At 34.2% G+C, this 26,749-nt stretch overlaps 2 protein-coding genes across 4 annotated transcripts; one reads left to right on the top strand and one right to left on the bottom strand.

Annotated features, from left to right (window-relative positions):
• Positions 1–1,228: 1,228 nt before the first annotated feature.
• LOC133676852 (ras-related protein RABC2a-like) lies at positions 1,229–4,680 on the top strand. The gene is made up of 6 exons (XM_062098628.1): positions 1,229–1,689; positions 2,143–2,211; positions 2,573–2,638; positions 3,402–3,523; positions 3,689–3,817; positions 4,216–4,680. The coding sequence occupies exons 1-6, from the start codon at positions 1,560–1,562 to the stop codon at positions 4,324–4,326; spliced, it is 627 nt and encodes a 208-aa protein (XP_061954612.1). The 5' UTR covers positions 1,229–1,559; the 3' UTR covers positions 4,327–4,680.
• A 6,526-nt stretch (positions 4,681–11,206) lies between these two features.
• LOC133676945 (uncharacterized) lies at positions 11,207–14,339 on the bottom strand. 3 transcript variants are annotated; one of them, XM_062098762.1, is made up of 7 exons: positions 14,226–14,339; positions 13,813–14,054; positions 12,538–12,629; positions 12,366–12,444; positions 12,151–12,245; positions 11,745–11,840; positions 11,207–11,663 (listed from the first exon to the last, which is right to left on the bottom strand). In XM_062098762.1, exons 2-7 carry the CDS (start codon positions 13,979–13,981, stop codon positions 11,601–11,603), a joined length of 594 nt encoding a protein of 197 aa, XP_061954746.1. In that variant the 5' UTR covers positions 13,982–14,054; positions 14,226–14,339; the 3' UTR covers positions 11,207–11,600. The 3 variants fall into 3 exon arrangements, with proteins under 3 accessions (XP_061954746.1, XP_061954745.1, XP_061954744.1); XM_062098761.1 differs by lacking the exon at positions 14,226–14,339 and adding an exon at positions 14,185–14,200; XM_062098760.1 differs by lacking the exon at positions 14,226–14,339 and having other exon boundaries at positions 13,813–14,156.
• Positions 14,340–26,749: the final 12,410 nt, after the last annotated feature.

The raw sequence follows: 26,749 nt of genomic DNA, 5'->3' as shown, positions 1-26,749 counted from the left end.
AGACCACGGAAACAGTCGATATTTGAATTAAATAATTTCATTTGAGTAGGAAAGTTTATATTAGTTTTTTTTTTTACCCTGAAAGTCCTTGAAAAAATATATCTGGGTTTGGTTTGATTTTTTATTTTGGATTTTGGGGTGATTTTTTAACTTTTTAAGGCAAGTGATAGGTTTATCACAGTTTCTAAAGTGTTTTCTTACTGTTTTGGGTCAATAATAGGTAAAAAACGGGTTTTGGATAAAAAAACTTTTGAAGCTTGATTTTTCAGTCACCATAGTGGTTGGAATTTGACAACATCAAACGATGTATCATCTGATTTTTTTCAAAAACATTTAACCCCAGTCATTCGGGCTTTCCAGGAAATACCGAATGCATGCCTTGAAGAAATGGGGTAGGTAGGCTAGCCTTGTTCGCCAAGGTCCAACAACGCTTGACCTTTTTTGTTTTGTTTTCTATTTTTTTCAATTAATTTTTTTTATTTTTTTTCAAAATTTTACTTTATTTGTATTTGTATTAATATGTCTTTTATTATTATTATTATTTTTAGGAAGTCTCTGTTAAATGATAATTATTTTTTGATTATGTATTTAATTTTTGAAAAGATTTTTCTTATTCATCTATAATATTTTTTTCTCTTGTAAAGATGAACTTTGTTTTAGAGAGGAGAAAAAAATTATTTACTGATAATATTTTTAATATATGCATGCTTGTATACTATTTTTTTCTTTTTTTATTTTATTTAATCAATTAATATGTGTCTATTTTTATTATTATTGGATTGAATAAAAAATTATTTTAATAAATAAATATAGTAAACACAACTAGATAATATATTCCGTCTTGTAAGATTAAATATATTGATCTACATATATTTTTAAATTTTTTAAATTTTAGTTATTATTTATCGTTTGTTTTATTTATTTATTAATACATATCATGCTCAATTTATCTAATTACATATGCATAATTTTTTTTAATTTTCATTTAAAATTTTTTTAACTACAAAACATATCAAAAAAACCTATATATATATATATATATATATATATATTGAAAACAATTATCTAACTTGCGATGAAACTCAATCAAATATCTAGTTATAATTATAACACCTTTAAATAACTATAAAAAATGGCTTAGAAAAAGACTATGGTCAATGATGCATTTTGCTGAAAAAAAAAGAAAAAGAAAAAAGAATAACGTTGGTGTCAGTCAGGTGTTCTGTTTCTCTCCAGTGAGCTAGCCGTTTTGTTTAGCCTCTCTCTCTCTCTCTCTCAAATAACCAACATTGATGCCATTACTTTTCTCTCCTCAATTTCTTCTATAAATTCAACTCAGGCATTTCTTTCTTTTTAACTCCGTGCTTTTCAAGAGAGAAAAATACAAGCACAACAGTTTTGATCATCATTATAGACAACGCAGATACAGTCTATATTTTTTTCCTGAAAGGAATTTTTAGTTTAAAATTGTTTTCAAACAAAGTATACTTAATACTAAAAAGAAAAAGAAAAAAAGAGAGACAATAAAGGGCTTTGTTTTTCGGATTGGAATAATAAGAATGGGATCCTCTTCAGGATCATATGATCTATCATTCAGGATCTTGTTGATCGGTGATTCTGGGGTTGGCAAAAGTAGTCTTCTTGTCAGTTTCATTTCCAGTTCTGTTGAGGATCTTGCACCAACTATTGGTATTAATTAAAACTTCTCTATCATTATTTTGCTTTCTCTTTACTGTTACATGGTTTTCTTAGCTAGCTAACAGTGTGTAATGCCTTTGGATCTATCTTCATGGGTTGAAACTTGTTCAGTGATTATGAAACATGGTACCCAGTTTTGAGTTTCTGCTTTTTGTTAATTGCTCTCAATTAGCGATATTAAGTTCTCTTTATTTCTTATGATTTATTAGATGGTGACTGTTATATAGTAAAACCTGTCTTTGTCGACTACAAGTAGCCGGGGCCTTATTTTTATGTTGACTCCTTCAATGCTTAACCAAGTCAATGTGTGATTAGATGTTAATCATTACATAGAAAAGGGAGTCTCGTGATTTCTGCCTAGAACTTCAATTGAGTGATCAACTGAATAATTGAGTTCTCTATGATGAATATGCATTGAGATTCTGTCTCTGCTTTTTAATGAAGGTGTGGATTTTAAGATCAAGCAGCTAGCAGTTGGAGGAAAGCGATTAAAGCTGACAATTTGGGATACGGGTAAGTAATGAAATCACAGTATTCTCTTCTTTCTGTTTATATATGTTTCCTGTTGTCTCTGTAAAACTTTTTTGTCTCTATATTTTGACCTTATGAGCTGAGTGATGGAGCCAACAATGTCAAAGGATTCTTAAATAGTGATCTCACTAATTTGTAAGTTGCTAGCAATGTAACAGTGGGATATCAATTATAACACAGAAAATTTAGAAAAACTGTTTTCTGTTGAGACATGGAGTGGCTTTTCTGGCTTCAATAAATATAATTTTGTTTTTAACCCATGTTTCTGTTAACATTAATGATATCAGCCATTTATGTTCCAGTATGTGTAATTTGATTCATAAAACCATTATGGTTCTTGCAGCTGGACAGGAGAGGTTCCGAACACTGACTAGTTCTTACTACAGAAATGCCCAAGGGATCATTCTTGGTATGAAACAAACACTATCCATCATGTGATTTTGTGATGCTGCTTGCAACTTTCCTTTAATCATCAATTGGCATTAGTGCAAATTCCTTTTATGGGCATGAAAGTCTGGTAGCAATATTTGAATCTAGCTGTCATGTTAACTTCATTTCTAAGATGAAATCTATATGTCTATGTTGTTCAAATTTTTTATATTGCTGTACATATATCATGCTAAATATAGACTATCATATTTCATTTATAATAGAAAATGGTCGGTATTGTATCACATTCCAATTTTTTAGGAGATTGCCTTAAAATTTAAAGCAATTCATGCAGCTTACAAGTAAGATAGATGGAAATTTTTAACCCAGCGCATCCCAGACAAGTCTACAAAGGAGGGGGGAAGTGGTGCTTTCATCTTTTCCTTTAAATCTCTTTAACGTAGTAGCATACTGATGGCTTTGTCAAATGTATCATGAATTGATCATACAACCAGCTTCTGCACATGTGTCATGCCAGCCTACCAGAATTTCTGTTATACCATCTAGCTCATTTAGGGAATCTACTTTTATGGTCTTGCTCGTCATTGTGGTTGGACGAATTAATATGAACTTTAGCATGCTGAAACTCATTTGATTGTTTCTGTCATAAACATGCTAGTGACTATAACTCCCACCAGTGCTCTTCCAATTGTTAACTGATTATTGTTTTGAGAAAATCTTTGGAAGCAAACTCTCATTGTTTTGACTGCCCAATCAATAACTGATATCTTCTCTGATTACAGTTTATGATGTGACAAGGAGAGAAACCTTTACAAACTTATCAGACGTGTGGGGTAAAGAAGTTGAGCTCTTCTCCACAAATCAAGACTGTGTCAAGATGCTCGTTGGAAATAAAGTTGATAAAGTAAGTTTTTTGTTTTTATTTTCTCAAGAGGGATAAACTAGTTAACAGAAGGTGATAATATAACTTTGATGCAAGCTTAATGTAGACCAATGCAGTATAATGAGTGCCCTACAACTCCCTTTTATTTCTCTTGATATTATTGCTCCATTTTTTCCATGATTTCAGGAGTCTGGAAGGGATGTAACTAAAGATGAGGGGATGGCTCTTGCTAAACAGCATGGTTGTCTGTTTCTTGAATGCAGTGCGAAAACTAGAGAAAATGTGGAGCAATGCTTTGAAGAGCTGGCATTGAAGGTACTATCGAAGACTGCATGCTCTGTCTGGCAAATATCATTCCATGCCATAATCACAATTTAGATTTTTGCCACCGTAAAAGAGTAAATGATTTGTTAAAATAAGCAGAATTAAAATAGTATATTGGTTTGCAATTGGAGCTTTCATGCAACGTAAATTCATGCTTGACTGTCTGGTATACATGTCCAGTTTCATTTATTAGTGTAAAATATTACTCAGATAGGTTGATGTCTCCTAATGAAAACATCTATTAAATTATTTCCTTGTTGCCATTTCTCTGATAGAAGGATTGGTCCGCTTTATCTATGAGCAGGATGCCTGGGAAAACAATCCCAAGGGAAGCTTCTCATGTACCTTTTCTGTTCTTGAAACTGAAATTTAATGATTTTGTGTTTTAGATAATGGAGGTCCCTAGTCTTTTGGAAGAAGGATCTACGGCTGTGAAGAGAAACATTTTAAAGCAGAAACCAGAACACCATGTAGCTTCTAATGGTGGCTGTTGCTCTTAAAGGCTGTAACAGAAGTGGCCTCTACATGAGAATCATGACTTACACATCAATAAAAGTCACAAATAGCACTTCTGATGGCGCCTGTACATTGAATTTCCACCTTAACAAATCATGGACAGATCGTGTATATGGTAATTGCTTTCCTTGTTTCTTTGTGTGTGTGCTGTTCCAGTTTTTAATGAGTTGCCTTAGCCACTACTGTACCATTTCATTGTGGAAATTCAGGCACTGAAATAACATATATTAGCTTGTGTAAATTTGTTTGCCTTTGTTTTTATTGGCCAATCTTTACTCATGTCTAAAAGAACAGTCTATGTTCTATTGATTCAGTTATTGTGAGTTTGTATCTTTGTATTCAGGTGGTTACAATGATCATAATATAAGTAATATGATCAAAAATAATTTTAGACCTAGCCAATTATCTCTTATATTATTAGTACTGTATTTATTATATTAGGGTCTATTATGTAAAGTCTATTAGAGTTGGCTAATGTTAGTTGTCTACATCCTTGTATTTATGTATATTTATTATTTAAGAGAATAAATAATAACAATCATATATAGCCAATCAGTTAGTTATATATAACATTAACTTTGTTCATGAATATATATTTAATTTATTAATAAAAATTTATTTATCTTTAATATTCATCAAATACTTGATTAATGAATCCAGAATAAAGATAAAGTTTTTGGGATAAAAATGCTTTGCAAAGGAAATTATAAAGTTATAATTATAAAATTCTTATTGTATCAAAGCATGCTCCTAAAATATTCCTAGTTGATGTTCTATTAAAATTTAATATTAATTAGAGCTGTTGAGACTAATACATATGATGTCATTTTTTTTGTGAAAGAAAACAATTGTTCTCATAAGTTGACGTATGATGGATACCTAGAACTAATATGCAGGTGCTTGTCAGATGACATGTTGACTGAATTGACTCGCATGAGAATTTCATATGAAGAGATCACATGTGTCTATAGAAAGACTCACGTGATAGTTGTGCAAGTAATTCTTAAAACTTGAAATTTTTAAGTTATCTCATTGTATTATGTTTTCATCTTGCTACACATTGTCCTAATCAAGTGTAACAAAGACGAGTATATATTGGGTGTAATATGAATAAATGAAGGTATTTAAGTAATCAAGAGAAGATTTATCACCTTAAATAAATTAGAGAAAATGTTGCATCTATTTTTAAATAATATCGATTTGATTGTAAATTCTTAAGTAAGGTGAAATGAGATTTATAAAAAGTTTTAAATTTTATTTAAAGAATCAATAATTATAGTGTTGTGAACAAATATGATTTGATATAGTAGACACAATCTTTGTTATAATGTTTAAATTGAAATATTATTGATGAATGAATAAAATTACATTAAGAAATTAGTCGCTGAAAGGTTAAGTCAAACCACTTATACCTTTCGTAATATTTAAGGGATTATGATATTGTACTTGATCTTCAAATATAAATCAATCAGTTATTGAATTGATAATAAATTAATTAATTTAATTCTATTTTATTTAGGATTGTTATTTATATTTGGGTTAACTTATTAAGGAACCCAATAAGCCATACACATAAGAACCATTAGTTATAAATTAAAATGGGCTTATTAATCAAGTATGACTTAATTATAAATAAGTTTTTGAAATTAAAGACTAAAGTGTAATTTATAGAAAGAATTACAATTCTAGATCTAGAAAAATCAAGTAGGGGTTTAATTGAATAAATTTCTAAAATTAGTCTAAAATAATAAATATGAATTATTTAAGAGGCAAATTGATATTTTGTTATTTATAGGAATTTTAGATTTTCCTATAAATAAAAAGTTATGCCTCTTATTTTCAGTGGATGGTGAAAAAGTTGAGTAGAGTACAATATTAAGATACTTAAAACACAAAAGAGAAGAACTAAGGTACAACAATTCTTCTCTCCAAAAAGGGTTCAAGAGATTTCTCACTGGTTGGTTTATGTGGATTATTGTTAGAAGTCGGACAATTAGACGATTTGTGGTTTGCAGTAACCCATCATTTGAAGCAAATATTCAAAGCCAAAAATAATATTTGATCTTCAGGTAATTTTTACATAAAATTTTAAAACAACTTTAGATCTATCTGATGGAATCATTGGGAATCCTAAATAATTTTAAATTTAATATTTCCGCTGCATCTATATATTTTGGGAAACCCAACAACAAGTACAAGAATATAGTTCACAACAATTTCTTTCTTTTCTCTCAAACTAATTCTCTTCATTGTTATATTATGGTATCAAAGCCTATTGCATAATTGCATTCATGACTATTTCAAAAAATCAATCTCCTACACAAATCTCTTTTAAATCACAACCCACAACAAATCCTAGTTTAGTGCCACCACCCTCTTACAATTGTAATGGTGTTAACTCCATACCACTAAACCATGATAGTCATAACTTTCAATACACTTATCACTATCTCTTTCTGAAACTTACAAACAACATCAATATCTTTTAGAAAGCACAAGTTCAACACTTTCTGATAAGTCATGGCTTATTGAAATTCATTGATGGTAGTGACTATATCTTACCAAATCACATTCTTTGATAATACCATAGAAATCAATCTAGCTTATACCATATGAGTACAACAAGATCAAGTACATAGGAGCCCACTAATTGCCTCCATCTATATTGAGGTACCGTGTTTAATTATATGTTGTGCCATATCTTATGTTGTTTTGACCATTCTAACATTAACACTGCCTCTTCCTCTATTAAACCTATTATGTCTATACATTTTGCCTTGATTGAACTATGTTAGAAACCTAATGAGAGTGTCATAATCTACTTTCAACATGGAAAGAACTATAATGATGAACTTATAACTATTGGTAAACCTCGTAACTATTGGTAAACCTCCTTATCCTTTAGATTTAACCTTTACCTCTTCAAAGAGCTTCATGTAGAGTTTAAAAATCTTGTAACTACTCTTACGACTCAAGCATAACCTATATATTTTACTAAACTACACTATTTACTATTAAGCCGTGAGTTTATCAATAAAAACACTTTTCATCAACTTTCTATTTTGATAATAATTTCTTCGTGATCATGAGGGGTTTAACAATTGTGGAAGAGGTTATCAATAATGTGGTCATGGTCCAACCAATAATACCTATCAAAATCTTGGATCACGACAATTTTGGAATTAGTCCAACTCACAATCATATTTATGATGTCAATTATATAGTAGTTGGGATCATTTGGCCACCTTTTGCTCTCTTTGGATCAATCATAAAGGCAACAATAATGATCAGTATAGAGGTGGGAAAAGATTGTAGTCAGTTGGCTTAGTAAACTCAATAGTGTAAATAGATTTAGCTAGTAGTTTTGGTAGTCCTGACTCTCTTAATTGGCACCCAAATATTAGAGTTACCCATCATGTCCCTTTAAATAATACTATTATAGTTCAGATCACCTTAAAGTGGGGGCTGATAAGTGTTTTTTAATTTATGCTATTGGTTATTTTAATATTCTTACACTTGTTTGTATTTTAAATTTATCATCTATCTTATAAGTTCATGATATAATAAAGTATTTACTTTTTGTGCTTTAATTTGCTATTAATAATAATTTCTTTTTTGAATTTCATGATCATTTTTATCTTGTCAAGGATTGTACTTCAAATGATATCATTTTTTTGACACTAATAAAGATGTTCATCCTTAATGTTTCTTCTTCTTTACCCAATCCTTGTACCTTTCTTGCCGTCTGTGTGTCACCCAAACTCTGGCATTGTCATCTTCACTAATGTGTATTATGTCATTTAGTTTCCAATAAACATTTTCTTATGTTATCATTTTTTTTCAATTTCAATTGTACTACTTATCTTATGGGTAAATCTAGTAGATCAGTTGTACTTCCTTTAAAACATGCGAGTACTAGTTCTTTAGATTTAATATTTAATAATGTTTGGGGTTTTTCCTCCATTTTCTTAGTTGAAAGGTACCATTATTTTGTTGTTTTGTGGACTATTTTACCAAATTCTTTTGGTTTTACACTATACATGTTAAATTAAAAGTTTTTGAAATTTTAATTTAGTTTTAAAATCTTACTGAGATTCAATTTTGTATTTGTATCAAAAGCTTATAAATTGATTAGGGTGGTGAATTTCAAAAACTTCATATCTTTGTTTTCTCCAAAATTTTAGTATTCTTTATAATGTCACTTGCCCTCACACTCATGAGTAAAATAAAATTATTGAATGTCGTCATCAATGTATCATTAAAATAAGACTTGCATTTATTGTTTAAGCATTCTTGCCATTTAAGTTTTGGTCATATAACTTTGAAACTGTTATATATCTTATTAATCACATGCTAACTCCAATTCTATGTTTTAACTTTTCGTTTAAACTGTTATTTTGCTTTCATTATGAATACAGTTTCTTTAAAGTTTTTGGATACTTATGTTTTCACTATTTTTTTTTTCATATAATCATAATAAAATGACTTTTCATTTCTTACTGTATCTCTCTATGTTTATTATTAATGTATGAACATTCATTCTCATTATATCTACATTGTTCGTCATTATATTTTTCTTAAGTCATTCTTTTTATTTTTCAATTTCTTTAGTCCAAATAATGTTTCTTTTTTTAAAATCTTCTTTATAGTAGATTTTTACTTATTTTATTGGGTCACCCTATCTCTTTTTAAGCTTTTTTCTAATATTGCTTATTAGTTTGTCTCTTTTCTGCCCATTCTGCAATGAAAACCAGCATGTTGTAAGTCTCTTTACTCTTCTTCTCCCTCTCGTTGTGTTGTCACTCACTTACTCATGTCTTTTTCACCCTTATCCTATCACCCTTGGCTTGAATCTTCTTGCTAATGTAAGTTTTATTTCCATGTCGTCTATTTTTACTTCTAAATCTTCTTTTAGCGTTGAAAATCAACATCATATGATTTTACAACCTTGTCATGCTCATCCCCTAAAAACCTTTTAGCATCCTTCAATTTTGTCCTCGAATCATCATCTTTTATTGAGGTCAAATGATATGATAAGTGGCAATCTATTATGATTGCTAACATTTATGCATTTGCTTCTAATGACACTTGATCCCATATGATTTGATTATAAATATGGTGGGTTGTAGACAAGTATACAAGATTAAAAGCAAGGCAAATGAGACTTTTAAGCTTTACAAAGCATGTTTGGTGGCTAAAGGTTATCATTGATAAGAAGGGGTTGATTTTTAGGAAATATTTAGTCTAGTGGTAAAGTCTTAAACTTTTTAAACAGTGCTTTGTATTAGTGTTACTTAGAGTTAGTCGACTCATCGTCTTGATGTACACAATGCTTTTCTTAATGGATTTCTTGATACAAATGTGTTTATGGCTTAACCTCATAGCTTTTGCAATCCTCAATTCCCAAACCATGTTTGCAAATTGAAATGTTCTCGTTATGATCTAAAATAGTCAACTCATGCATGGTTTGATTGGCCCAGTCAATTTTCACTTTCTTTGGAATTTCATAACTTCAGAATTGATACTTGTTCATTCTTTGTTTTGTTGAGGCTATAATATTTCTATTTGTTTATGTTGATGAAATTTTACTTGCAAATGATAATCTTGTTTTTCTTCAGTATTTTATTACTCTTTTGAGAACTGAGTTTGTTATTTATGACTTTAACCTATTTTACTATTTTCTTAGCATTGAATTTTCTTCCATTACAAATTGTTTGCTTCTTTCACAACAATAGTACATTGTTGAAATTACGAAGAAAGCTAGAATAGTAGTGTAAACCAATTGCTACTACTATTGTAGTGGTTCTCCTTTATCCAAATCAATTAGTTACTCCACTCAAACCCTACCCAATTCAAACAATTATAGGTGCTCTTTAATATTTTACATTTACACAATCTGGCATATGTTTTATAATTAATAAAGTATGTTAATTTATGCATTCTCTCATTGATATTAATGGGTAGGCAGGTAACTGCATTTTATATTATCTACCTGGTACTTGTCTTTTGGTTTACACTTAACTCATTAGAATGATCTCTCTTAATGACTTTAACGATTCTAAATAGAATAATGGTATTGATGACTGAATGTCTACTATAGTTATGCTATTTTGACCAAAACTTTAGCTCTTGAAAAAATAGCAAACAATGCTTTGTTGCTCGATTTTCTACAAAGTCAGAGTATAAAACCATTGCTAATGGTGTTGTGGAATTACTACAGGTAAAGTCTTTATTTCTTGAATTTATTTGATAGCCAATCCAATTTTCCATAACATGTGGAGATTGGTTTTCACTTAGTTCATGACATTATCTCTAGCAATTATATTCAGGTTCAGTTTATTGCTTCTAATAAGCAGATTGACTATGTTCTTTATGTTTCTGTTGATCAAATTGATGTTCACACTAAATCACTCTTATCGTCTCAATTTATTTTTCTACAATCCAAGTTGAATATTATAGCTTACCCATTCAACTTTTCAAGGGAGTATTGAAGCAATATGATCAAATATCATTTTAGAAACCGGCCCAATTATGTGTTGCATTATTAGTCTTGTTGTGTCTATTATATTAGAATCCATTAGAGAAAGCCAATTAAAGTTAGTTGTCGTGTGTGTGTGTGTATTCACGTTCACATGTACAAAGTTATTATTTGAAAAAAATACAAGACAACAGCTACAAGATTATAGCTCATCAATTTCTTCCCTTTCTCTCTCTCAAACGAACTTTTCCTTTCTCCCAAGCTAATTCTCTTCATTGTACGATTACATAATTCTTTAGCCAACCATGTAAACATCGAATGGGAGTGCTAATAATCGGGATTTCTTGATCCTCTTCGTTACTTTGGGGTCACTGCAGTGACTAATGTAGTATAAAAGCAGCAGGAATTGATATGATATTCCATGTACTATAGATACTTCCAGTTTTTCCTCAACCATTCCTTTCCCTCGTGTCTCGCCAAACAAAACATTGCATGATAGGCATGTAATGTTCAAAAATACATGTATTGTCACTTTCTGGTAACTTAAAGCTATATCACTTGCCTTAGGAGTGCATACATTAAATGCTTTAGATGGTAGCCTTGTAATGTTATTATCTGAAATGGGTTCTCCAACAAGAAGCTGTTCCAAGATTAAGTAGCTAGACTCTAAAGAAGCCAACAAATGCAAAATGCAGAGCCAACGAAAGAAAGTTTCATCCAACAACCATTAGGTATAATCTTGTGTTTGGGCGAGGAAGCTGAAGATGGTCATGAAGAAGCTCATCCGGCCGATTCCAAAATTCTGTGCGCTTCAGTATCTGGTTCAGATAGTTCGCTTGGAGTCTGCCATAGCAATTAATTAGTAACAGGTACAAGACAGAGATGAGAAACATAATTTTCATAATGAAATCAATGGTTACTAACCTTTCCATAAGAGTTTGCTGTTGTGGCGGAGGCACCAGAAGCCAGCAGCAATCTAATAACATCGGCATGTTCACCTCTTGCTGCATGGTGAAGAGGCTGCAAAAGGGTTTTAATATCAGTAATCACGAGGAAGTAGACAATGTTTGTTGGGGTGGGGTGGGGGGTTACAACACAGCCAACAGCTATAGGTCCAAATTATACAGTCATTCTTGGAACCCTCGTCAGCTCCCACTAGATGAAGGACCAGGCAAAGCCAGCAATGCATCAGCTGGCCCAACACAGCATCCTCAAAGAGATTAAAAAGAAAAGGAAACAGAAATGATATAATTTCTTTTGCAACCTATTTTCTAAGAATGAGGCTCCAACCGAAACAAAAAAAACCATTCAATTTATTATTGGAACTTACAGTATCACCCTCATCATCAACTATCTCTAGCATCCTTTTCACACGCTCTGCACTATTAGCACTGTTCACCAGAAGCTGGACTATCTCAGTAAATCCTGCAGCATAGAACAAGGGAGGTGAGGTGGAAAAAAGAAGAGAAAAATCAACATTAGTTTAAATAATTTCATCGTGAAAGAATACGGAACATGTTGATGATAATTATTTCTTGTTCTTACCCCCTGCGCAGGCATCATGCAAAGGAATCGCCCCTTCTTCATCCTTGGCCTCCAAGTTTGCTCCCCTTTCCAGGAGTAGCTACAAAGGAAAGTGTAAATAATTTGTACTACTGTTTAACATTATAAAGCACCACTGAAAAGCAGCAAGAGAGAATAAATTGAGTCAACTAACCTGGACACAGGGACAGTAGCCATACAGGCATGTCAAATGGAGAGCCGTGTCCCCATCTTCCACTGGTTCATCAATGCTGCCATTCAGGTTATCTGAATCAGAAACTAAAGCATGAGCGAGAAAGATCCTATTTGACTCTGTTGGCATTTCATTGTCATGCGATGATGAAAACGAATGAAATGGAAGTTGGAAACTTTAAATAAAACATTTGTAATTTCAAAGTTCTGATTTCTAACTTGTATAGTGGAATGGGTTCTGCAAACATCCTCCCTAATTCTAGAGATTTCTAGACAAAACTTGTAATTCCCACTCTTCCATTACTTTCTACTTCAATAAGAGAAAAAGCTACCCTTTCACATTTTGTATAAAAAAGCTACTCTCAAAGCCTTGAACCGACAGCCTCTTGGCTGGAAATCCAAAAGATTTTTATCATTTTACAAGTCAATGCCATTCTACAATATTGTTTTATAACCTCTAAATTATGTAACAAACCATCATCAATCAGACATTTTGGAGAAACTTAAACATCCTGCATAGAGAAGCTAAGAAAAGATCTCCATCAACAGCAATATACTCCTTTAATCTCATGAAAAATCAAAGAATGAAATGTTTGATGTTTGATCATGCTCAAGTTCAAACTCCAAATCTTTACGAATCCCATATTCCAAATATTCAATCATGCAGCTTCGCTTTTGGGGTTTAGCTTTGTCAAGTTCTAGCATTATAAACACTATTGGCGAGCAAATGAACCCATTATCGAACTCTTTCATAAAGTTATTTCCATTATTATCGAAACAATAAACCCAAAGATCTATCTATCAGATACAGAAACAGAAATTCAAAGCCACAAGTTAAGGTAGCCTAAATGCAGGCAGCAGACTAGTTTTTTTTTTTTTTGCAAGAACATGACCACCGAAGGAGATAATTTATATTATACAGCGTCTTCAGCAGATCAAAAGTCGGAATATAGACGCGCAAAGGATTTTTATTCAATTTATAAGCAACAGCACTATTGCTGAATGGCATTCAATAGAGATTGCTATTACTGCTCAGTTTACTCAAAATCTTCCAAACTCACCAATAACTAATCCAAATATTAGAACAAAAACTCGGCCTCGATGGCTTCTTCTGTCACGCCAATCCCAATTAACAAGTAAACTCTTGAGAAAAAAAGAAAAAGAAAAACAGTTCATCTAAATTCCAAGAACTAGAATTTCAAGCAAATAATAGAAAAGAAAAGGAAAAGAGAGAAGAAGAGAAGGTTATTCATTTCACCTAGAGCATAGCGAAGAGCGTCGACGTCACCGGTCTGAGCGGCGCGGGCAAGGTCACGGAGGTGAGGAGGAATGTCGGAATCTTGGTCAACTAAGCCGTCTCCCTCAAAGAGAGCATTGTCTTCTTCGTTCTCTTCTTCTTCCAGTAGATTGTCGCGGTGTACTGCCATTTCTTCTTCTTTCTGTTGTTTGTTATGGCAAACCCTCCGTGTCTATGGTGTTGTTTATCTCTGCCCCTCGCGTCTGTGAAACAAACACAGGAAGGTGGAAGCAGACGATTAATATACGAAGAAGGGCTTCAAATTCAATAAATAAAGTTAAACTAAATTAAAAAAACAGAAGAAGGTGGCATTGAATTTATTTGTGTTGTCACTTGTAAGTGGCCAAGAGATCAACAAAAGTGGGCCTTCTCACTGGGACTGGGAAATCGATGGGCACCGAAACCACCTTCTCATTGGGCAATTAATGGGCCTAAGAACATATAGAAGAAGATCGGAACTCAATTACTTGTGGTGGTTGCTATGAAATGATCCCTAACCTCTCTCCACAGTCGAGTTTCAAGTATATTTCCCTTCTATACTTCTCATGCCGATGGGGCATCGATTTTATCAAGGACGGATAGACTAAAGAAAGTACACAAGATATTAACAAGAAGCGTTAAAAAGAGGGTTAAGATAGTGAAGAAGGAGCAATTTGCTCTTCCATCTTCACTCAGTAGTACAAACCAGTTCAGCCATTCTACTTATGTTATAGCTCCCATTACCAGTATTCTTAATGGCAAATCAATTACTCTATCTATAGATTTTGTTTCCAAAAATACAAAGACACAATTATTGTCATTTTTTTTTATCAACAACTTAAAAGGTACTAAATATGTTGAAAACTTAGAGAAACATGAAGTAAATACACATGAAGTAAATGTGAAATTCAAAAGACAATATAAAGTCAGAAATTAAACTAACTAAAATAAAGTTAGAACAAGTTGGAATTGCATACAAGGTTGTAGTTGATATCAAAGATGACGTGGACTTGTTCCTTAAATTGCTAATTTGAGGTTTGAAAAAAAAATTGCAACTTTACTCAACAAGAACATTATCTTAAAATTAAAGTTATATGCAATTAATCACTCTTATCCTATGCTTATAACGAGACGTGAATAAGAAGTATAAATCATAACAAAGTTGATCAATTTTTTGAAGAGTTTATAAATTCAATTAAAATTTTAGTATAAAAATCACGTAACCACACAAAGAAAAATAGACGCATCATATGCGGCAACCTTAGATAAAAATTCAGCAATCCTAAAATAATGTTAACAATTAATTTATATAGTAGAAAGCTAACTTTGATTTGACTTGATGGACCAAAACTTGATAAATATGCTTTAATGCATTAAAAACTCAAAATAACTAAAATAATAAAATAAAACATTACCCAAATAACCCTTAAATGTAAGATAAATAAATAATAGCTCAACTAATTAAAACACAAATTCAAAGTTGGATTAATTGGTTTCAATTTTTTTAATATAGTTTGTTTATCATCTTGGTTTTTTATAAATCCAAGCCACATTATTATCGGTTATCCATTTTGTTAGGTTATATTATCGGTCCCCCCTCTTTTCTCTCTCTCCTTGAAAATTGCACTGACCATTCAAATTTTCAGAGTTGTCCTCTTAGTTGTTGATGTTTCAACTTTGTTGTTTATTCTTTTGATTTTTAATTTTTGTTCTTGGCCTATTTGTAGAATTTTTATTTGTTTTTAATTTCATCATTCAATCTCAATTTATTATGTATTAGTTTTTCAAATATGATCCTTATTCTTTTGATTTCTATTTTTTTTCTTTTCTTTTTTTGTGAATTTTTTATATTTCAATCTCATCTTTCAATTCAAATTTATAATATATTATTTTTCAATTTAGTCTTTATTCTTTTAATTTTTTCCAATTAAAAATTTTATAAAAGGACCAAGGAAAACAATAACAAATGATTTTTTATTAGAGAGTTAAATTGAAAAGAAAAATAACTCCAATGAAAAGAAAAAAAATTAAAAGAATGAGGACCAAATTGAAAACAATAACACACTATAAACTTGGATTAAAAGGCGTAATTGAAAACTAATAAAACTTTTATAAAAGGACTAATGAAGAAAAAAAAATAAGGATCATATCTAAATATATATAAATTGGAATTGAAAGGCTAAATTGAAGAGAGATAAAACTTTTACAAAAGGCTCAAGAACAAAAATTAAAAATTAAAAGAAAAGGGATCAAAAGAGAAATGTCAAAAACCAAGAAGGCCAATTTGTGCAATTTAGGGGGGAGAGAGAAAAAACAAGAAAAAAGAAAATAAAATGCCCATTAGCGACAAACCACCTACTCGCTGCCGACATGCGTCGAATGTGCTGGCGCTTCCAATGGCATGATAGAAGAGTAGGTTCCATCACAGGGAGGAACTACACGTGCCAATCAAACTGGGCGAGTGCCTCCCATGAGTTGCCAACTTTCTCAAATTTAATATTATTTTATTTGTGTTAAAAGACCACAATATCCTCCGCAAATCAATAAATAACAAAAAAACCAACTTGAAAAGGCAAAAATAACCCTTGATCGAAGGTTTGTTTTTTGAAAAAAATTTAAGGGCATTTAAATAATTTAATTTTGCATTCAAAATCAAAATACCGATACTATCCCTAGACGGCAAGCATATTTTTTTTTATTTCTCTCTAAGGGAATTTTAAGACCTTTTCCTCCATCAACCTGGACAAATACTATTCAATTTAAAGGTAAAATAGTCAATTTATTATTATAATCTAAAGCAAAATTAATCTTGTAGTACAGTAAAATATTGTTTAAAGTCCATCCCTTTTTAGTTTATTACTAGCTATGTGACCCGCGGCAGATATTTTTATTTTTTATAAAAAAATATTTATGTAGATTTTTTCAACGCATTTTGATAGTTTAAAAAATATAACAAATAAAAAATATATATTTTCATGACAACCATAGTTAGCAAACCCGAACTGGGGGTTGACCTGACCAAGGGGTTGGGTCTTGGGTTACACGGGCTGACTCGAGTCAAACCAAAAAAAATAAAAAAAAATATTTGAGATTTTAATATTTTATATGAAAAAATTAATCCATGTGGAAAGAAGCTATACATGTTGTAAACAATTAAATTTAAAAGATTACCCCAAAAAGTTTTTTATTCCACATTGAAAAAATACTATCTTATTCTTCTAAGTTGAAGTATTTAAAACAAAAAGGTTTTTTTATCCCACATTAAAAAAACATAATTTTTTTTTGAACATAGAACATATATACTAAAGGACTTCAAATCCCACATTGAAAAATAAAACATTCTTTTAGTATTTTTATAGTGAATCTTGAAATGAGTTAGGAATCAATTGAAAAATATGAAAAAAAATAAATTTTTTCTAGGTAGGAGAAAAATAAAATAAAAAGGGACTATATCGTGTTTTTGCCAGGTCGCCTGAGTTCTGGGTTGACTCGGTGGGTCGACCGGTTTTCTCTAACCCAATTGCAGGCCCGAATTTTGAATGAAACAAACCCAAAAAATGCTACTAGGTCCTGGTGGAAGCAGGGCCCACCGCTTCTAGGTCCTGGTGGTAGTAGGGCCTACCGCTATTGGGTCCTGCTCGTAGCTCTGGCCCACCATTGCTGGGTTCTGCTGACAACAATACCCATCAATAGTGGGGCCTAGCAACAAGGCCCACCATTGTGGGGTCCAGGTGGTAGCATGACCCAACTTTAGTGGCTCCTTCTCGTTGCTCGAGGCCCACCACTACTGGGTCCTGTGGCAGCAGGGCCCACCGCTTTGGGGCTTATTGGGTACCTAGACCCATCATCATTAGGTTTGACTCCAATAAATTTGGGCCTTGATAGAAGAACCCAATAGCTGGTTATCCATCTAGGTCCTGCTGCCTAGGCCCAACGCTGTTGGGCAACAGAGTCCATCAATTCTGGATCATGCTTGATAGAATGACCCACCAGGGTACCCTTCTGAGGCCAGAATTATTAGGTCATGTTTGGCAGAAGGACCTAGCGGTGTTGGGTCCTATTGGGTAGTAGGGACCAACATTATTGGATCACGTTTTTCAGAACGACCCAACAACATTGGCCCAAAATAATATTATATTATAGTATTTAAGAATTGTTTTTTAATGGATTTTATTGTTAAAAAATTATTTTATATAATATAAATATATAAAGCATATTATGTGAATAAAAAATATATCTAGAGCTCCATCAACTTTAATATGACAATAATAGAATTATAATTTTTCTGAATGCTTTTATTTTGAAAAAAAATTCAAGAGGAAAAAAAAATAAAAATCTTAATTTGAAGTAAAAATATAATTTTTTTTATTTTTAAAATTATTTTTGAAAGGTAAAAACAAACATGCTTTAATAAGAAAATTCAACCCAATCTCAAATGAAAAAAATTCTCATCTATTTATTTCCTCTTTACCGTATGAAAAATAAAAAAAAAGTCTTGTGTCCTACTGAGGGCAGGACCCAACCCTAATGGGTTCAGCAAAACCCAATACCATTGGATCTTGGTGGCTGCAAGACTCAACGCTATTGGATTCTGCTGCAACGACTCAGTAAACCTTCCTAACTTACAAACAGTGTTGTAACCCATTTTTGGGTCCCCAAATAAATGAAATAAAATAAATAGCCAAAGGAGGTTAGAAAAATAACAGGAGGCAGAAGCGCTCAGCAAATGGTCAGAAAAATCGGTCAAGGAGGTTAAAAATACAAAGATTGGATTTTTGACAGTATATTCTTGAAGGATGAGAGCCATGTTAAGAAGGAAATTTGAATTTTGAGGAGAAAAAGCCCAAGTTTGGATGTTTATAGACTTAATTGGATTTTTTATTGATTTTATTGGGGATTTGATTGCAAGAAAATTGTTTTTTAGGTCAATTTAGGCTTTAATTGAAAGAAATTTAAGTTCTGGGGCCAAAATATATTTTTTAGGAATTTATTGGGTCAAATCAGGGGTTTAATTGAATAAATATTGAAGTTTAATGACCAATTAGGGGTTTAATTGAAAAAACCGAAACCAGGGACCAATTTGGAAAAACCAGGTAAATAGAGGGGGCTGTTTTATTTGGAAGTTTATTGATCAATTGAGGGCTTAATTGCATAAATCAGAGGCCAAGGACTAAAGTGAAAAACGCGGCCAACTATGGGGGCGGAGATCGAATTTGGTAGGGATACAATTGAAATGAACAAAGAATGATAGAGGACTGATTTGAAGTTTGGCTCATTTAAATGAAACGACGCGTTTTATCCAAAACGACATCGTTTCATTAAAAAAAAAAAGAAAAAAAAAGAGGAAGGCCAGAACGGTGTCGTTTTGAACGACACTGTTCATCTTCCTCCTTCCCCCGTCGAACAACAACAGAAGACAAAAACCATTTTCAAAAAACCATCCCGCCTCTCTCTCCTCGTCCCCACCGAAGCCCCACACCTTTAGACCACCGAACGGGTCACTGGCCGACCAGCCGTTGCGTGATTGAAGGCGCACCTGCTCCATTTTTTCCTATAAATAGAGAAGAGAACAGACACAAGAGAGGGGGGGGAAAAAGAAGAGAGAGAGGAGAGGAGAAATAACACAGAAGCAGTAGAGAAGAAGAAGAGCCAACCTTCGGTCAGCAACCACCAGCAAAACCACCACCAGCACCACTGTCAGCTCCTCTACCCAAGCTCATCGTCGCAGGTAACTCTTCCCATGTTCATCTTCTTGCATGCAGAACGTGCACTGTGCACGTTCTGCAAGCAAGAAATTAATTAGCTGGTTACTGTGCAGGGGCACAGTAACCGGCTAATTAATTCCCCTGGTTACTATGCAGGTCTAATTAATTAACATGTTACTGTGCAGGTGCACAGTAACCACCTAATTAATTAACGGGTTACTGTGCTTGTGCACAGTACCCCGTCACTATTTGTGCACAGTATCTCAGTCACTGTTGTGTACAGTATCCCGTCACAGAAGAAGCATGATGGCCTGTTGGGCCGAGATCGGCCCAACCCAGTCTGGGCCGAGATCGGCCCAACCTTTCTTTGTTGGGCTGAGTCCGGCCCATTTATTTGGTCCGTCCCAGCCCGATTTGTTTTTATATTATATATTATATATTATAATATGTTATGTGTATATATGTACATATATATATAAAATATGATAATTAAAAATATATATACATTTCTAAAAAATATCTTTAAAAATATTGTTGATTTTTCTGCATTTGTTTTATCAAAGTGGATTAATATTTGGTTATATTTTTATACTGTAAGAATACAAACCCAGTATTAAAATACCCGATTTGCGTCAAAACATCAAAAAATACATAATTACAAAAAAAAAATGTTTTGTTTTCATGCATACGGCCTGGTCTCTCCAATATATATATATAAATATTATAACAACATATTTTCACACAACAAAGGAAATTTCAAAAATCAATATATGTATTAGCATGCATTTTGGCTTTAATAACCAGTTTATTCAAGCCATGAGAACTAGGCCAATATTTCAAAAATTCTAAAAAAATCTTTTTGTCTTCTTTTAGTATTTGGGATTAAGAATTTATACGTAAAATGTATTCCTGATATTAAAAATATAGCTTTTTTCACATAGACCTTAGAACGGTTAGGTTTTACCCGATAAGATAAGGACCTCCTTATTGAGGAGGACTTTTCTTGAACCATAGACGGACCAACATACATAGACATTAGAACGGTTAGGTTTTTACCCGATAAGATAAGGACCTCCTTATTGAGGAGGACTTTTCTTGAACCATGGACGACCCAACAACTAGGAAACACAACGAGACCTTGAATTTTATCAGACAAATAAACAATGCAGCTTACCTTAGGTAGGGCGTATTTGGGGTGCTAATACCTTCCCTTTACGCAACCAGTCCCCGTGCCCGATCTCTGAGACCAGTTAGGGTTCCTAGTGACCAAGATACTAGGTGGCGACTCCCACACCATTTTTCACTGCTAAGAGACAAAGAACTCCTTGTCTCACCATATTTACTAGATATATACCCCCATCATACACCTGAGGGAGGACGATCGCCGCGACGTCGCGCACCCCGCGACAGAATGGCGACTCCACTGGGGACCTTGTGGACTAAGCTTTGTTTTTGTCTGATTTGTTTTTGTTTTCGTGTGTTTATTGTTAATATGCCTTTCCTTTTGTTATCTGCTTATATGCTTTAAATATTTTTACACATTGTTCATGCATTTGTATAGAACTGTCTCATACATCTTATTGAACTGTCACATGCCTCACATACTTTGATTATTGAGAGCACACACAAACTTTTAAGTTAAGTGGGGGACTAGCAGCTTACCTTACGACTGTTAGTCAAGGTTTAAGTTTGTGTAAACCCCAACTCTTCGCTGAGTGCTTAGACTGGTAATAGTTGGTACATGTGCCATCTCATTGCCTACAAGCCCCCATATTGCCTCCACGAGGGCAATCACTGGGACAGCAAGAGACCCTTTTAGAGACTGAATAGCCAACCTACCCTCGTCAAGCATAAAAGAATTAGAACCGGCTATAGGGTGTATGCTCCACAAAATATTTTTGCATAAGACAAAACCTAACCATAAGGCGTTTGGTTTTCAGGTCTTTTCAGCTCACATCATATATGCATCATGCATTGTTCTTTATCATACATTCATTTACATTTTTCCACGCACGCCAGATCGTGAAACATAGGTCCCACATCCAAAGTCCACCACACCCGGTCTAGATCAAGAATGGAGAACGAAGAAAGAGCTCACTTAGAGTCACATTATCAGACCGAGTTGGAGTCCGTAAAAAATGAAGTTTCTCGGCTAACCGACTTACTCGAGCAGCTTTTAAGAACTAAGAATGGGGAGGGGACATCAGCACAACATGAAGGAGCGCCAGTAGCTCACATCCCTCAAGCATCTCAAAACCAGGGGGCAAACTCGGCCAATGAACAACATTTTGTGCCTATCACCCCTATCCAGCCAACTCACGCTCCAATCACTATGGACTTAACAGCGGAGGGAATCCCGGATAATAGGTCTCCTAGTTTGATGGACCAAGACAAGCTGTTTGCTTTGGAAGAAAGATTAAGGGCAGTTGAGGGTAATGACTGGTTTGACCCTATACGAGCATCCGAAGTATGTTTGGTACCAAACATTGCGGTGCCAAAAGATTTCTGGATACCAGAATTCATTAAGTATACCGGTTTGGAATGCCCAAACACTCACCTTCGATCCTACTGCAACAAAATGGCGGAAGTAATCCATAAAGATAAATTGCTAATCTATTTCTTTCAAGATAGCCTAACAGGATCCGCTTTGAGCTGGTACATGAGGTTAGACAGTGTCAGGATCAGGAGCTGGAGAGACTTGATGGAGGCTTTCTTTAAGCAGTACAAGTTTAACATGGAAATCGCTCCTGATCGAACAAGTCTAATGTCAATGGAGAAAAGGAGCCAAGAGTCGGTAAGGGCCTATGCGCAAAGGTGGAGGGATGAGGCAATGCATGTCCAACCCCCTTTGATAGAAACGGAGATGGTGACCTTGTTTGCCAATACCTTTAAAACACCATATTATGAGCACCTAATGGGTAGCTCATCTCAGCATTTCTACGATGCGGTACGCATAGCTGAAAGAATAGAGCAAGGGATTAAAGCTGGACGTATAGTTGAGCCATTGGAGGCGAAGGGTTTTATTGGAAGAAAAATGGAAGGTCACATTTACGACTTTGAAGGTGGGTCCAAGGGCAATATAGTGGATTCACTCAACCCACAAATACCTACCTCTCATGTTGCCCACATAAACTTTAACAAACCATTTTCCTCTAATCGAGCAAATAACCAGTCAAACAACCAAAACAACTACCAAAGACCAAATACAAGGTACATTGCAGAACAACTACCGCCATTACCCATGCCTTTAAAGGAAATGTATGCCAAACTACTGAGCATTGGACAAATAGCTCCTATCCCTACATTACCACTACAACCACCATTCCCCATCTGGTATAAGCCCGAGTTGACTTGCGAGTACCATGCTGGTATTCCCGGACATTGTCTTGAAACGTGCTACGCTTTCAAGAACATGTTGTTGAAGCTCATCAAGATAGGATGGGTGTCGTTTGAAGACACACCCAATATCAATTCAAATCCATTGCCTGGTCATGACAAAAGTAATAGGGGATAAAGGGTTGGAAAACCTTGGTCAAGAATCGTCAATAATGAAGAAGGCGAGATCGAAGGAGAAGACAAGGAAACGCAAGTGGGGAAGGAAGATGAAGCATTGCCTCGGTTGACTTTCCAGAACGGGTTGACCCAATAACTTCTCGTAGTTTTCAAAATGTAAAACAACTTTATTTGCCTTAGCATGTTTTTGTCATTTGCTTTTGTCATTGCTTTTATTTTCTCTATTTAGCAATCAGGGCTCATGTTTTCAGCCAGATTTTATGTTTGTCTTTGAGCCTACTTTTTTAATAAATGATGAGATTATGCACTTTTTAAACAAGTTTGAGTGGTTATATCATAAAATGGTTTAATATGAAATTTAAGAAAAGCTAACCCTAAAGTACATCCCTACCTCTGATAGCGTAATGAATGGATAAATGATTAAGGGGTCACTTTATAATCATCTGTAATTGTCTTTATCAACCATAACAATGTGCATTTTGAAAAAAAAAATCATCATTATCCCTTCACGCACTAAAAAAGTTTATCATTGGCTGAATGAATAAAAGCCCAGACTAGGATCACACCCCTACACTGGGGGCAAAACGAGTTGTTTTTTGAATTGGTGGGAAGCCCATAGTTTTGAAAATCAAGTTAAAGCATTTGACAAAAGCATGACAAAGAGGCAAATACAAGTCATACATTTTGAGAAAAGGACTACTTGAAGAAAGTTAAAGACTTCTTCTCCAAGAATATGATAGGCAACACGAGAGATGAATTCAGCATACGACTTCAAAAGTAAAGTTCATGTTAAGAGGGAGTCTCATGAACTAGAAGAAGAGGATGGGGCCTATGTTTCAAAACCAGGTACGAATGCATGCATTGCATCTAATCATAAATCATTGCATGTATGTTTTTTTGGATCGTTACAGAAGGAGATCTTAGCGCATTCCAACAAGATTATGGACGAAGAAAGAATCATTGAGTTGATTCTAGAACAACAAGAAGAGAAGATAATGGTTTTCAAACCATGCCAGCAGGAAGAAAGACATCGATAGCATTCGGTAAAAAGGAATCGCCAAATGGGATTCCAAGTTGTTGAGATCGCCAGAAGGGATCTCGTATTTCGATGGAGGTCGCCAGAAGGGACCTTAAATTTCAGCTTTTGTATAAAAGGAATCGCCAGATGGGATTCCAAGTTGTTTGGATAAAGGAGATCGCAAGAAGGGATTTTGTATTTCGATGAAGGTCGCCAGAAGGAACTTCATGTTTTAGCTTTGGTAAAAGGAATTGCCCGATGGGATTTCAAGTTATTTGAGATCACCAGAAAGGATCTCGTACTTCGACATTCATCAAGGAAGGTCGCTAGAAGGGACCTCGTATTGAAACTATTTCTTAGAAAAACATGGAGTTTACTAAGAATTCTTCCCCTTGGGTAGGTCACCCATACAATGAGACCATTATTTTTCTTGGGTAGGTCACCCATACAATGAGACCATCATTTTTCTTGGGTTCGTCACCCATACAATGAGACCATCATTTTTCTTAGGTTCGTCACCCATACAATGAGACCATCATTTTCTTGGGTAGGTCACCCATACAATGAGACCATCATTTTTCTTGGGTAGGTCACCCATACAATGAGACCATCATTTTTTCCTGGGTAGGTCACCCATAATAATGAGACCACTCTTTCCTTTTCCCATTCGGGCAGGTCACCCGTCATAATGAGACCACATACGTGTTTTTGTATTTGGTTATGGGTAAAGGAATCGCCAGATGAGATTCCAAGTTTTTGGGGTTAAAGGAGATCACCAGAAGGGATCTCGAGATGACTAAGTTTTGATCATAGTTTTTGGGTTAAGGAGGATTGTTGTAAGGACAAAGTTTCAGAGCAATCGAGCTCCGACTAAATCGGTTTCGGGAGCTCAATTTTGGTTTATCTTTATAAAACTTACTGCGCAGAACCTCTGCTCCGTAAGCTTTATAAAGAGGGGGCATCTGTTGTAACCCATTTTTGGGTCCCCAAATAAATGAAATAAAATAAATAGCCAAAGGAGGTTAGAAAAATAACAGGAGGCAGAAGCGCTCAGCAAATGGTCAGAAAAATCGGTCAAGGAGGTTAAAAATACAAAGATTGGATTTTTGACAGTATATTCTTGAAGGATGAGAGCCATGTTAAGAAGGAAATTTGAATTTTGAGGAGAAAAAGCCCAAGTTTGGATGTTTATAGACTTAATTGGATTTTTTATTGATTTTATAGGGGATTTGATTGCAAGAAAATTGTTTTTTAGGTCAATTTAGGCTTTAATTGAAAGAAATTTAAGTTCTGGGGCCAAAATATATTTTTTAGGAATTTATTGGGTCAAATCAGGGGTTTAATTGAATAAATATTGAAGTTTAATGACCAATTAGGGGTTTAATTGAAAAAACCGAAACCAGGGACCAATTTGGAAAAACCAGGTAAATAGAGGGGGCTGTTTTATTTGGAAGTTTATTGATCAATTGAGGGCTTAATTGCATAAATCAGAGGCCAAGGACTAAAGTGAAAAACGCGGCCAACTATGGGGGCGGAGATCGAATTTGGTAGGGATACAATTGAAATGAACAAAGAATGATAGAGGACTGATTTGAAGTTTGGCTCATTTAAATGAAACGACGCGTTTTATCCAAAACGACATCGTTTCATTAAAAAAAAAAAAAAAAAAAAAAAAGAGGAAGGCCAGAACGGTGTCGTTTTGAACGACACTGTTCATCTTCCTCCTTCCCCCGTCGAACAACAACAGAAGACAAAAACCATTTTCAAAAAACCATCCCGCCTCTCTCTCCTCGTCCCCACCGAAGCCCCACACCTTTAGACCACCGAACGGGTCACTGGCCGACCAGCCGTTGCGTGATTGAAGGCGCACCTGCTCCATTTTTTCCTATAAATAGAGAAGAGAACAGAAACAAGAGAGGGGGGGGAAAAAAGAAGAGAGAGAGGAGAGGAGAAATAACACAGAAGCAGTAGAGAAGAAGAAGAGCCAACCTTCGGTCAGCAACCACCAGCAAAACCACCACCAGCACCACTGTCAGCTCCTCTACCCAAGCTCATCGTCGCAGGTAACTCTTCCCCTGTTCATCTTCTTGCATGCAGAACGTGCACTGTGCACGTTCTGCAAGCAAGAAATTAATTAGCTGGTTACTGTGCAGGGGCACAGTAACCGGCTAATTAATTCCCCCGGTTACTATGCAGGTCTAATTAATTAACATGTTACTGTGCAGGTGCACAGTAACCACCTAATTAATTAACGGGTTACTGTGCTTGTGCACAGTACCCCGTCACTATTTGTGCACAGTATCTCAGTCACTGTTGTGTACAGTATCCCGTCACAGAAGAAGCATGATGGCCTGTTGGGCCGAGATCGGCCCAACCCAGTCTGGGCCGAGATCGGCCCAACCTTTCTTTGTTGGGCTGAGTCCGGCCCATTTATTTGGTCCGTCCCAGCCCGATTTGTTTTTATATTATATATTATATATTATAATATGTTATGTGTATATATGTACATATATATATAAAATATGATAATTAAAAATATATATACATTTCTAAAAAATATCTTTAAAAATATTGTTGATTTTTCTGCATTTGTTTTATCAAAGTGGATTAATATTTGGTTATATTTTTATACTGTAAGAATACAAACCCAGTATTAAAATACCCGATTTGCGTCAAAACATCA

The sequence above is a fragment of the Populus nigra genome, chromosome 17 (genome assembly GCF_951802175.1).
Source record: "Populus nigra chromosome 17, ddPopNigr1.1, whole genome shotgun sequence".
Taxonomy (NCBI): Eukaryota; Viridiplantae; Streptophyta; class Magnoliopsida; order Malpighiales; family Salicaceae; genus Populus; species Populus nigra.
The sequence above is the reverse complement of the archived record's forward strand: the minus strand, read 5'-3'. Positions and strand labels throughout refer to the sequence as shown.